At 37.7% G+C, this 14,455-nt stretch overlaps 1 protein-coding gene across 1 annotated transcript; it reads left to right on the forward strand.

The window, feature by feature from the left end:
- The first annotated feature begins 5,933 nt into the window (after positions 1-5,933).
- On the forward strand, positions 5,934-7,968 carry LOC149945339 (uncharacterized). The gene is made up of 3 exons (XM_090176521.1): positions 5,934-6,185; positions 6,242-7,507; positions 7,945-7,968. Exons 1-3 carry the CDS (start codon positions 5,934-5,936, stop codon positions 7,966-7,968), a joined length of 1,542 nt encoding a protein of 513 aa, XP_090032647.1.
- Positions 7,969-14,455: the final 6,487 nt, after the last annotated feature.

The raw sequence follows: 14,455 nt of genomic DNA on the forward strand, positions 1-14,455 counted from the left end.
ATTTAGCTGGAATAAAGTTTCCTTATAATTAACCAAATTACATCAATTTTTTTTAAATATAATGTTATCTGTTATTTGAAATCCCTCTATTGTTTCTCGGCTTAGGGTCATCTTTTTCTTTTCAGCTGCAGAAACGGATTTAGGCAATCTATTTACTTATCTTTGCCATTCGTTGAAATATTCCAAAAAGGGTCCTTCTAGCCACTGAATAAGAAAAAAGTTAACTTAGGTATAAAATTAATAAATGAACGCAGTAAATTGTCATACACCTCTAATCGTTCATCATTCTCGTTAAAAAAAAGGGAGCAGGTTTGGGTTACGCTTAAAAATTCCCTCCTTAAAATTTCTTGAGTTCATACAGTCAAAATATTTGTTAATTATTCTGACTAGTTTCACAGTTTCACGATACTTGTCGCCGAACTCTAATTCTAGCGCATTTGCGATTGCTTCACTAAATACTTGGGCTGCAAGATTAACCCTCATTCTAGAGTGAGAGTCTAAAAATACGTGGTCTTTAGTGAGTTACGGGACAAGTTTAATGGTACGTCGAAAGTCCGTCTCGTACAATTGTAAAATATGGTTCCACTTAATTTCCATTCCGTTCTTAATGAGGTTTTTTGTTTTCGTGTGAAAGTGGCTGTTGCTGAAGCCATTTCTCGCTGTCTTCAAAAGATGAGGAGGATCACATATAAAATATATATAACGTTCTTCATCGCAGGCGTAGATATTTCTCCAACAAAACCCATCTTGAATAAAATTGTTGAACATTTTTCGGTTCGTGCTTGCTCCATCACCGATAACACTTAAGACTTTAATTCCATAAAATTTTAGTTTTGATATGGCTTCTGAAACAATTCGGTGTATCCGTACTCATTTCCTTGCAAGGGAAGTACGCGAGCGGAAATTTAAAATTACCAGTAATATTTCGAAGCATTATATGGAGCACATGAGTTGCTACTTCAGGCAAATCATCATTCTGAAATCTTAATTTTAAAATTTCATTCCCAGTAGCGTCCAAATTGCTAAATCCGATTAATTCCCCTGTACTTGCTCTATAAATTATGTCTTCTCTGATCTTCATTTCGTCTATAATGACCGAAACGTATTGCTGATGCTCTTCTGGGCATACTTTGAAAAGCATTTCCGCTGCCTGGGCTAAACTTTCATTGGTGAACCCCGAATTTAGTCCAACGTGAGAGCTATGATTGTATAAGGTTAGTTTTGAGGGCAACTCGAACATTCCACTTTCCAGCATTGAACAAATGGTATAGCCCATTTAATGATTTTGGGATGCCATCGTCGCTGTCTTTTGCTTTTTGTTGCCATTATGGCCAATTGCTGTTCAACAAATATTCTTTTAATGGAATTTTTGGCCAAGGAGTTTTTTTGCTGTTCTAATTGTTGTACAACAAATTTACTATCTTCATCGTGGAAATACTGCCCATCCTGTTTATTATCTTTCTTAATCTTGCTCTTGATTTTTTTAATTTTCTTTCTTAGATCAATTCGCTTCGTGGTAAATATTTTATTCTGTTTTCGCCAGATTTTGTTGTAACATTTTTATGCTGTCGAATAATACTGTTTATCAAAAGTCTGCGATACTTTGTACAGGAATCACGCAAGTAATTTGTTTGCAAGTTAATTTTCTTCTGCTTCTTAGACCTACTTAAAACAATTTCGCAAGAAATGGAATGAAGAGCATCATCAAATATGTTTTTAAAGCCAGGACTTTTCTCCTTTATTTCAAAATGTTTTAAGAGGTCTTCTTGAATAATTCCAGTGCATAGAGGAAAATAATTAACCGCTTTCAGAACTTTCAGCAAGTCATCTACACATGTAATTTCAGGCAACGGCTTTAATAATGGGTGTTTTTCCGTAATTTATTTTCCATGAATCTTCAATGTACCTCGGATCTCGTGATCTTTAACACAGTATGATTTAGTAATTAGTCATTTATCTATGTTTTGAATTGTGAAGACAAGGCCATCGTCTGTAGTTGTCAATAGCCAATTTTTAGGTATACATTTTCCAAAAATTGTTTGGGCCACTGTTTGTTTACTAAATGGAGTATTGTCATTTGGTATTATAGATGAATTTACACCCAAACTCTTATCAGTAAAATCATGATTTTCAAAACTGTCATCTATTATCATGATTGAGTTTAGGACACTTTTAAACTGTTGATCTCGATTTTCACCGTCAGACATTTCGTCTTCACGTATACAAACTTCTTCCAAAGATTCAGATGGCCATGACTGACTCTAAAATTCAATTACATTACATCAATATGACTTCAACTATTAAAAAATTATAATGGTGTTTAAACTTACCATAAGATTTAAAGTTTCCGGCGTTTCTTGAAACGGTATAGGGCTTGGATTCTCAGACGTTGGTCCATCACCTCTCACAAAATGTTCATTGCAAATGTAATAAGATTTTTTTGCAACTTTTTCTCTGTCCAATTGATTATCAAACCGGCCACAGTTCGCGATCCATTCTTTGCATTTGCCTAGTTCTTTTTTTGGCCGAGGGAATGGTATGAAGTAAGTCCGAGGCTTATGAGTAACGGTGTTATTTGGGCATAAAGAATACATACACCGTTTGGTTTTTGGCATTTTTATGGCATTATACAATATATATATCACTTGGAGACTGATTGGAAGATTTTGTTAAATTAAATTTAACTAATTTACTGATGTATAATTAAAAATGGTAAGGACTGGGCGCAAACAGCGTATTACGGGGGCCATTTTGAAATTTCAAGATCACGTGGTACAAATGACCTTGACGGACTCTCTCTATTTCGAAGTGATTGATGCGCGGGGAAACCAAACTTCTACAGGGGAAGGCAACGCTTTACTCGTCCTCTAAAATTTGCAGTCCGTGATATATCGAAGTGGGACTATTGCTATGGATGGATTGTCGTTAAGTGTTGTTTGTTTGTTTGGTGTGGAAACCAACGACACGGTAGATGGAGCTGAGAAAAATAAATTATATAAATTATTTTATTGGCGGCGCTGGGACTCGAACACAGATAGCCACTCGCCGCGTTATCTTAAATACCGACGCCTTTACCAACCAAGCCACACCGCTCTGTACAAATTTTACTCGGAATTTCTAGTCTTTCTTTGCAACGCGGTGGGATTTGTCATGTTAAGTTGTCGCAATTCCCGTTCCTTTTTCCGGGTTATTTTACGTATATTTACGGCGTTTTAGGGTCAAGTTAACCTCAAACTTCGCCTCCCCCGCCCCCAACCCAGTGGAATCCCACGAAGGGGACAAGGGCGTGGCGGGAAGTTTGAATTACAGTGTGGGGCTACACAACGTTTCCCGATGGCCAGTTTCAGGTCTGCCAGGTAAACAGGGGGCACAATTTTGACCCCCCTTATCGAAACCGTGTATGGTCAGAAGTAATAAATAAGTGTGGCACTTTCTTATCGAAACCGTGTGTGGTCAGTAGTAACATATGTAACATAATTACTCATAAGTATGCCTCTGTATAACATTTCCATTAAAAAAAATTCAATGAGACCTTGTTTCACGCGGAACATACATTAAGCGGACCCAAAAATGCAAAAATGCTTATAATGATTGCGCTATTGAAAAGGTTACCATGGAAATGAAATCATGTGATCGCGAGGCACGAACTTAACTTGACATAGGCAAAGCCAGAAACTCGCGAGGAATTCTCACTAACTTCCGTTTCCCATCAGTAAAGTTGATGACGCGTATTTCGTCACGGAATTGTAAGTGACGTAATTTACGTCATATCCGTGAACAAGGTTTCATTAACGAAAATGCTTTTATGGCACACTTATGAGTAATTATGTTACATATGGTAGTAACAAATAAGTGTGGCACTTTCTTATCGAAACCGGTATGGTCAGAAGTAACAAATAAGTGTGGCACTTTCTTATCGAAACCGTGTATGGTCAGAAGTAACAAAAATAGTGTGGCACTTTCTTATCGAAATCGTGTATGATCAGAAGTAATAAGTAAGTGTGGCACTTTCTTATCGAAACCGTGTATGGTCAGAAGTAATAAGTAAGTGTGGCACTTTCTTATCGAAACCGTGTATGGTCACTGGTCAGAAGTAATAAATAAGTGTGGCACTTTCTTATCGAAACCGTGTATGGTCAGAAGTAATAAGTAAGTGTGGCACTTTCTTATCGAAACCGTGTATGGTCAGAAGTAATAAATAAGTGTGGCACTTTCTTATCGAAACCGTGTATATTCCGAAGTAATAAATAAGTGTGGCACTTTCTTATCGAAGTCGTTTATGTGTGGCACAAAATAATATTATCGCCTTCTTGGCGAACTTGTATAGTTTGTATAGTTGGTCCAGCGATTTGGTCTCATTCGATAGAACTCTTTGACGCGCACGCAGTGCCGTTATTTTCCGCCCCCTCCGAACAACCCCCTTAAAGGGAAAGTGACCGAAAAAAACAATTTGGTCTCATAGAACAATAAAAGTAAAAGATTGGAATCGTCTACGCTCGCGTCTACTTGAAAGAGTGAGACCAAAAAATCCAAAGCAGTCGAACTTAGGGCGTGTTGCAAAAGTCTGCTTTGCTAGAATCAAAAATGTTAATTTCAATGGGCTAGCACTTTGCCTAGCACTTTGGCAACCGGCCCTTAAGCTGAAAAGTATGCGACCATGGGGACAGAATCTCCGTCTTGCCATATTCTTAGTACATAAATACATTCTTGCAATAATATGATTTATGCAGTTGTTAATAATCCCTATTAAATATCTGCTCTAAGAAAATACTAATTTAATCACCGAGATAATATAAAATCACATGGCCTGAACAGCTTTTGTATTGGTTTGCCCACCCGGGTATCCTGAGGGTGGGCGGTGGCCACTCTTTAACATAGGATGGTAAATTATATATCAAACGCTAGGAAATCATATGGCCTCAACAGCTTTTGTATTGGTTTGCCCACCCGGGTATCCTGAGGGTGGGCGGTGGCCACTCTTTAACATAGGATGGTAAATTATATATCAAATGGTAGGAAATCACATGGCCTCAACAGCTTTTGTATTGGTTTGCCCACCCGGGTATCCTGAGGGTGGGCGGTGGCCACTCTTTAACATAGGATGGTAAATTATATATCAAATGGTAGGAAATCACATGGCCTCAACAGATTTTGTATTGGTTTGCCCACCCGGGTATCCTGAGGGTGGGCGGTGGCCACTCATTAACATAGGATGGTAAATTATATATCAAATGGTAGGAAATCACATGGCCTCAACAGCTTTTGTATTAGTTTGCCCACCCGCCTATCCTGAGGGTGGGCGGTGGCCACTCTTAAACATAGGATGGTAAATTATATATCAAAAGATAGGAAATCACATGGCCTCAACAGCTTTTGTACTAGTTTGCCCACCCGCGTATCCTGAGGGTGGGCAGTGGCCACTCTTTAACATAGGATGGTAAATGATATATCAAACGATAGGAAATCACATGGCCTCAACCGCTTTTAAATTGGTTTGCCCACCCGGGTATCCTGAGGGTGGGCGGCACCCACTCTTTAACTTAGGATGGAAATTTATATATCAAACGATAAGAAATCACGTAGCCTCAACAGTTTTTGTATTAGTTTGCCTACCTGTGTCTACTAAGGGTGTATGGGTTTGCCCACTCGAATACACTGATGTGGAACTAATATTACGGCCTGGGCCGACTTGTTTTCAACACATACGAAGCTAAGCTCCCAATATCAGTATGTCTTGTATACTTAGACGTAACGAGAGCGTAGGCTTGAGCATGCTGAAACATGGGGTGAAAGAGAATATAAAAACACGCCTCCCTTTGAAACGCCCTTTCCCATAGGACGAAAAGAGTCCGGTGTCGTCGAGAAATTATCGGCTCGTAATGAAGTTTTAGTTTATTTTTAGGGAAAGTTTTATTAGGGAAGGTTTCAATAAGATGGTGAAAAAGGCCACTGGAATTCGATATTGTTCGGTAGTGAATTGTACAAGTACTGATAGATATTTAAAAGAGTGGAAAAGTGGTTTTTGCGATTTACATACCGATGCTCAAGGCTTAGGAGTGCCAAGGAGATATTGTCCATGCTGCGTTCCATATTCCTTTCATCTATTCCCTACTAATGAAGCTGACAGGCTCAAATGGTTATATGCTCTTCAAAGAAAAGATTATTGCCCCCGGAAAAGATCAGTGGTGGGTTTAAACGTATTTAAATAAAGAATCAAATCATTTAAAATCTCTTTTGTTAGGTATGCTCTCTTCATTTCCTGGATGGGAGACCAACGAAGTCTCATCCGTATCCTAGCATTAACCTAGGTCACAATTTCAAATGTACTCCAGGTAGACCGTTACTCAAAAGAAAAGCAGCTGTCTTATCCTTAAGCATGTCCGAATGTACTAGCAAATCAACTTCAGATGTGTTTTTGAATTCTACTTTCAAGGAGAATGAAAGTGGCCAACCTAATTTAAGTTGTCAGTGGGAACTCAGTTTTAATTCAAGTCGGTCAGAAGAAACTAGTTTCAATACCCGCCTTGAAGTGCAAAGTAGTATGGATGTATCTGAGGAAATATTAACGAACGTGTTTTGCTCACAAAGCGCTGAAAGTGTTACGAAGAAGAGCAATACTAATGAAGTAAAACCATGTAGCTGTGAGGAGAGAGTAGAGACTTCTAGTATTGGAACACAATGGGAAGACTTGACTTTGTTAGATCATAGCTATATGAAGCAAAACGACGCAAGTTTTTGCACTTCCAAACACAGCGTTGGAACACAGCTGGATATGCACGACTGCGAAGAAAGGTTAACTACTAAGGATTGTAAATTCGTTACGGGTTTAGATATTCTGAAGTTCAACTATTTAGTAGCTATGATGACGAATTTTAATTTAGAATTAATATGTGGTTTGAAAATAGCGGATCAGTTACTTCTCGTTTTAATGAAGTTAAGGCTTAATTTGCTCTTCCAAGATTTAGGGCGACGGTTCCATATTTCGGGATCACTCGCTGGACGTATTTTTAAATTTTGGCTTGATGTCCGATATGAGCATATTACTGATGTGGTATGTTGGCTCCCTAGGGAAACTATTAGAGGTACACTTCCACACGCATTTAAAGTCAACTATCCTAACACTACTTGCATTATCGACTGCACTGAAATATTTACCCAAAGACCCAGAAAGTTAAGACCAAGGGCAATTACCTACAGTAACTATAAGAGCCACAATACTGCAAAGAAACTTATTACAATAGCTCCATCAGGTTACATAATGCATGTATCACGATGCTACGGTGGGCGAGCTAGTGATAATTTCATTACCCGGGACAGTGGATTATATAGCTTGCTCCGGCCAGGTGATGAGGTCATGGCGGACCGAGGTTTTACTATTCAAGAGGATTTAGATTTCTTACAAGTGAAATTAAATATTCCAGCTTTCACCCACAATGAACAACAGTTACAAGAAGAAGACATAACACGAACAAGAAGAATATCCACCGTTAGAATAGAAGTAGAAAGGGTAATAAACAAACTAAAATGTTATAGAATACTGCAAGGTGTTTTACCATTACATTTTTCCAAAAAAATAGACAAAATTGTATTAGTTTGCGCTGCACTGTGTAATTTACAACCATCGATAAGTGGTAAAAAAACCCGAATATTTAACTAAAAACAACGCATAACTGTACCTTCAATCAGATTTATTAAGAGTAATTAAAAATTTCTTTAAACTATGTAATGTTAATTTCCCTTTACCAAATGTATCTACCAAGTAAGGTAACATATTAAAATAAATCCTACGCATTCTCATTAATAATTCTATCATAAATGTTTCGTTGTAATTAACAAGCACCCGAACAGATTCATTAGTAGTGTAAACAAAGAAATGGCACACTTTTCGTTTTGTACAAAATAATTGAGTTTGTACTTGAATGTGGTATCCATTTTTTCCCGTAGGATGCAAATACAGATCTCCATTAGGTTTTTTCCTAACATCATATTAATTGCTATCAACGAGCTTGTTTAATTCCTGCGTGGTAGGGCATTTGGTTTCGAAGATTTCATTGTCGCCAATTAAACCATCAGTACTAGCCGACAACCATGGATCTTCTCCGGATATCACCGTTCCAACGAGATCAATTTTAAGACCATGAATGTCCTGATAAATGTTTCTCGCTGTCGGTTCCAAGGCAGTGCCATTCCTGGTAGCCTTGTTTCCATGAAAGTTTGAAAAAAACATGGTTTTTTAGAAAGTTTTCGGTAGATATAGTACTGCGCTTGGGAATGTTTTTAGCAGTTGAAGCGGTAATCCTAATTTTTCTGCATTCTTTCCATAGAAAGCTTGAGCTTTGGGAAACTGTTTCATTTTCTAACATCATAGCTTGTGCATGATCTAGCTCTACATATTTTTTATAAAATTCTCTGCAAGGCTCACAACTGATTGCGGATAAAATAATTGGTTTATCACAGTTAACTTTATGACATCCGTGTTTAATATTTTGACTAGAACAATTTAAGAAATTTTGGTTTTCCCTCAAGCCAGAAACAGTGGGTTGTGAAATAGTGGCATTTAACGTATCACAAATAATAGAGCTAGGGGTGTAAACCAAATCTCTTAATGGGGAAGCTAGAAATTTGGCATTAAAACTTTCGTGACTTTCAAAATATGTGGGTTTTTTAAATATCTGTTTTAGCTGTGAGTTTGAATTTTCATTTTTAAAAGCTATCTCCGAAAACCTTTCAAGCTCAATTTTTTTTAGTAGTGTTGTTCCATGAATTCGGTAAACTCGTGCATGAAGGTCCTTTCAATCGTTCGCTGTTCCAAAACTCTACCTTGAACATAAGGGCAGCAACATGACTACAGACTCGGGCTAAGCCTGCCATGCAGGAACATTTTCCAGTTACAATTTCACCAGCGCTGGTAGTAACAAACCAAGCCTTATGGTCACTTTTTGAATGACTTTGGGAGCGACCAACATCTCCACGACAAACAACTAAATCATTGCTTAGCTTCACAGAAAATATAGTTCCAACAAGTTCACTCTCAAAATAGTTCATAGCATCCACACTTTTTCTGGCATTAGCAGGTTGATTATCACAGGCTACGCTTTCTAATAGGTATTTTCTAATGCCGGGAATTGAAACATTTGGCCAGTGATCAGTTGATTCCACCCAGTCTTTATCCAATATCCTTTCTGGATTCTTAAAAGTCACACATCCTGTTAAAAATAATTTTTAAATGTCTAGTTTAAAAGTGACAAAAAATATGGTCTTATTAATAACATATTAATCTATCATGATCATCCTATGGACAGTTAGATAGAAGCCTCGGACAAGGCTTAGAGAAGAAACGATTTTTAAAGAAATATTTACAAAGTTATAAAGATAATTAAACTTACCAAAATGTAGCTGATCTTGAGCCATCAAAAACTATTCAAGTAGTTTTTCTAGGATAATTCATTAATGTTCAAAAGAATAGGAACGTATTTTATGAACGACTAAAATTGCCCGGCTATATAGAAAATGCATGTAGATGAGCTTTATCGTCTGCTAGGGTAGCGTCAATCAATGGTGGTTTCCAACGTGCTTATGACGTCGAAAAAAAGGGGCGGTGACCTCGTATAAAGCGTATAGTAATATATCCAGTAGTATATTCATTTATCCAAGGTAAAGCCATGGATAAGAATAAGATATCATTGAGGGAGAGAAATCAAACCGAAATTTTTTGATGATTTTGATTACGAATAAGATTTAATAACTGAAAAGTGGAATGATGACACGAGTGAATAGTAAAAATATTTTTAAGTAGTTTTGTTTAAAATAAATTTAATTTTTTAATTTCTTCAATCAGAAAAAGCTCAAAACATAGAAATCTCATAGATAACTAGAATGCTACCGTATAACTGGCAAATGGACCAAACGCCGTGGCAGACGATAGCCAGATCTCAGCCAACCAGAGCTCAAAGAGTGGTTCTGCTAAGAATTTAATGTCACCAAAGAGAATGACGTCACCCAGCTCCCACGATAGAGTGGTTCCGCCAAGGAGGATAATAATCCTCCTTGGCGGAACCACTCTATGGCCTCTCATTGGCTGAAGGTTCAAAACGAACTGGCGACAAGCTCGGCCGTCGGCGGCAGCATTCTAGTTACCTATGAGATTTCTATGGCTCAAAATTATATATTTTTTCCAATTGTTTATTGGCTGAAATCCAGGTTGACTTTACGATACTTTGCCTCCATATTTTGGGAAGTAGTGGCGACTTGTTTAACCAACAAAGACCGCCTTGCACTTCTGTAGTTTAGACTTGTAAGTGGCCCGCAGTGATATATTTCATTTGACTGAAACTGAAAAGCGTTTCAACTGCCGAGCCGTTAATTCTGACAGGATATATAACAGGATGGATACCGAGTTAAGAAGTCTTTAACATAATCAACTTATTTTGAGGTACAATTGAACCCAAAATCTCAGTTTGCGATTTTGCATTATTACTACTTGAATTTTAGCTAAGCCTTGGTTTAAATCTTCTTCACTGGTTTGTATACCAATTGAATATAATTACACTGACTAAATTTACTTTTCGGCTTTAGAGCTAACTCTTCTGGTGTATATTTCTTACGAGGCATTTACTTAATTATTTTTAGAACTTAGTTGGCGAACTTGAACCATGCTTGAACTTAACAGAGGCAAAAGTTTTGAAATATGAATAAATTAACCGACGTCTTCGGGAGTTCACGGTTTTACCGCTAGGTTAGCTGGCATCGCCAATCTGTACTATTTCCTCTGACCTTGACGTCAGATGACATAGGCCAAACGTAACAGAGTCGTTCCTGATTGGCTCATTCATTGTATAGGGGAAACAGCTCCTCATTTTTGAAGGAAACCACTAAGAAAGCTAACGAACCCCTTTTCTCCCAGACTTTCTGTTTTATATCCACTTTTGGATTTACACCTAAAGGGATATTAATTTTTTGGCGGGTAAAAATGTATTTGCTAGTTATATGTAAGTGTTTTCCTTGTTAATTACAATCTTTTAAAACACAAATAAGCCAAAAGTTGGCTTCACTTCACGATGGTCCCTTAAAAACTATAGAAATTGAAATTGCACTATTTTTGGACAACCCAAGGCAAATTCTCTCGAAAACCATTTCTTTTGATATAAGAATAAACAGTTTATAAAACTGAATGGCTGGGACCAACGGGTTTCTTATAAGTGGCGACTACTGTATATTCATTGGCAATTTTATTCCTTTGCAAACACTATTTGAATTTTTTGCAATTATAATACGTTTTTAGAAGTTTCTTTTCTTCTAAGCCTTCACATTTTAAGTGAAGCCACCGACGACAAGAAACGCAGAAAACTTGACGATTGTTCCTGCTACATGTCGTCTCCGATTCGCAGGTATTCCAAGCTTGTTGGTTTAAGCCCTTGATCCACTCGCTCATTTCGAGATCCGTATCACTACGTTCTATAGGGCACAAACTCTTTGATACTTCGATAGTTGCCTGGGGATCGCGCAGGCACGCGTTTCTTGATAAACGTTTTCTCCCGTAGTCCTTTTTTCGGTCGTATTCCTTGGGCAACAAATACAACCATTTGCGACCTCGCAAGCTACTTACTTCTAGTTTTTTAGTTCGTTTTCCCGTTACGACGCTGTAAAGGTGTAGTTGGCCGAATAAAGCGCAATCGTAATAATTTGGTTGCTTCTTGCAATCCGTACTCTTAACGCACTTCCATTTTTCAGGCTTAAATGGTACGTTAGCAGTTTGATGACACATGTGTACTATCGTACGAAGGGTTTAGAAATGTAAATCTGTTGCTGAGCAATCGCCCAACGGATCTAGTATGCAAATCTTCTTGGTCATGAAATGTACGATACCAAAGTGCATATGGACTTTCTTTTCGAATGGCTTATCTAGAATTACAGCAGCGATTATATCTTTGTTAAACGCTTCGTTAACGGTCTTTCTCGTGGTTACAACCAAACTGGGTTACTTTAGTAGAAAACTTCACCATTTCTGGATACCAATTTGATTTGATTAAGCTGGGAGACGAAGTTGCACTTCTTACGTAGCAAGTTGCCTTAAACTTTGACGCTGTAATTCTTCCAGCCCTAAATTTAAACCATTTGGAATTCAACGCTTAAAGTCTACTTTAATATTTATTTCAGATCCAAGCTTCACAAGTTCAGTGTAGGAAAGTGTCAAATTTTTCTGTGAAAATAGAGCTCGCAAATTAAATGGAACTTTATCCAATTTTGATCCTGTGACAAATTGTTCTGAGAAAGGAGAAACAATAGTAAGCACAGCAGATTTGCAATCCGAATCTTGAAGCTGCTTCAATCTATGGTAAAATTCATCTTTAGTCTGTAGCGCAAACTTTTTATCACATTTTTCATTACCACTTTGTTTTTTTATCACTACTTTTATTATCACATCTTTTTGTAGAATTTGTTAAAGCTTCACACTTTCTTTTTATGTAGAAAAATCAATTTCTTTTAACGGTACAACCAAGAATGTATATATTTATACTCAGGGAGAATAAATATGTCGAGACTATCGACGGACACGTTGAGGCCCTAACCCCGTCACGCTAAGGGGGGGGGGAGGAAAAAAGGGGGCGGTTTTATTTTTTGCGTCCTCGCAGCAGCGTTAATCTTGTCAAAAAACGTAATTTTTAAGAACCAATGAGATTGCAGTATTATTTGATTTTATGAAAGCGGAGGAGAATACCGGGGGCTAAAAACAATCTCGACATATTAATTCTCCCTGAGTATAAATAAATACATTCTTGGTACAACCCAAAATAGCAGAACCACAACATACGTACACACTTCACCAAGACCTGCCAATCCTGCCATACATGTACAATGGGCACAAGATCTACAAGAATCTTGCTGATTCAGATTTTTCATCATTGTTTATGATAACCCACGGGTCCAATAACTTTTCATTGAACGCTTGAGAGTGCAGGACCTGAAAGCCAAACAATGGTGTTAATCCTAATTGTCTGCTTCTTATTAAACTATTTACTGACTAACTTGTGCATAGTACTAAATTAAAAAATAATTACACCACTGTTACACAATAAGACGTTTATTTTAAAACGCTACAGCGGTTTCGGGACGACTCGCACATCCCGTCGCCAGGCGCTTCTTCTTCTTGCTAATAAAACAACTTGTTACTAACCTTTCCAATCACAAGGAAACAATTTTGGAAAGCCTTCTATTTAACGTCTCTCGCCCATCCTTACAAAAATTGGTTATAGGCGTAAAGTCCTTTATCCCTTTATAGGCTCTAAACTCTTTCAAGGAATAGTAACTTTTACCAAAAACAAGGTAGTTGATCAAATCAGGGTAGGTAACTTGATATAGATCGTCTAAGTTTGTTGGTAATTCATTTGAATTGATGGTGTATGGATCATAGAGATAGAAAAGAAATAGAGGCACTATTGTATCTGGCGAAGTTTACCGCGAGTTTCGATCCCCTTTTCGCCAATGTAGGAAGCCATGAGATGGGCAAATTACGTGGCGCCATCGATGCGTGGAGAAATGAAATACATTATGCCTTTTGGAAAATCAACTGTCATTTGATGTAAACAAAGGAAGGATAGATGGCGTTGCAAATTCTGCCCATCTCCGCTTTCTTACATGCGTGGGGGGGGGAGGATTTTTCCCGGTCAAAAACAGGGGTGCCTTAACGCGGTAATCTTCCCTCTATTTATTTTCTATCTCTATGGTATGGATCAATTGAATCTATTTGTATAATTTCATCTTTGCACCTTTTCAAGACACCTTCATTTAAACCTTTAACATAGCTACTAAGCCCCATAATACAATAATTCTACAGTGTTTCTACACACTGAGCCATAGGCGATGGTCCTTCGCGGTTGTCTGCTAGTTACGTCGTCTGCTATATTGTCGCTTCCCTATTAGAGGCCAGTACGCGCTCGGTCGCAGAAGGGGTAAATTTCCAAAAACTAGTTCAAACATTTCCCGACAAGCGGCTCTACTTCTTGAAATGTTTTAAAATTTGGGTTTGTTTGCACTATAGACATAATAAAGAAATAGACACAAGATTCTACAGGCGGTTAATACGGAAGCGACGCCAAGCAAACAGCCGGCAGTTGTTCCGTATTCCTGGGGTACTACGTTTAAGCATAGCCCCCTGTATTAGAGAAGGCCAGGAAATCGACATTTTTTTTCAAAACCTCCCGGGCCACTTGAATATTCTCTGACGGCGTCATCCGCTAGATGGCATTATTTGGCCTTGTATTATCTTAAGGTCAAAGGCCACTGTAGTGCGCAGTGGGACGGTTTTTTCATATTTTTCAATGTATGCCTTATTGCCTTCTAAATAACTAAATCTTTGGAACTATTAACTTTAGAATCTTATTTAAATTCGGATGATTAAGTACTATTAAAGGGATTGTTAAAAATAAGGTAAACTATTTATAATTTGTTATATATA

This window comes from Leiobunum rupestre, chromosome 5 (genome assembly GCF_980474605.1).
Source record: "Leiobunum rupestre chromosome 5, qqLeiRupe1.1.hap1, whole genome shotgun sequence".
Lineage (NCBI taxonomy): Eukaryota > Metazoa > Arthropoda > Arachnida > Opiliones > Sclerosomatidae > Leiobunum > Leiobunum rupestre.

Excerpts from the sequence above, each read along its gene's own strand:
- LOC149945339 (XM_090176521.1), top strand. The coding sequence starts at position 5,934 with ATGGTGAAAAAGGCCACTGGAATTCGATATTGTTCGGTAGTGAATTGT. Across the intron at positions 6,186-6,241 it reads GCCCCCGGAAAAGATCAGTG|GTATGCTCTCTTCATTTCCT; the intron begins GTGGGTTTAAAC and ends CTCTTTTGTTAG. Across the intron at positions 7,508-7,944 it reads TTAGAATAGAAGTAGAAAGG|GATGCAAATACAGATCTCCA; the intron begins GTAATAAACAAA and ends TTTTTCCCGTAG.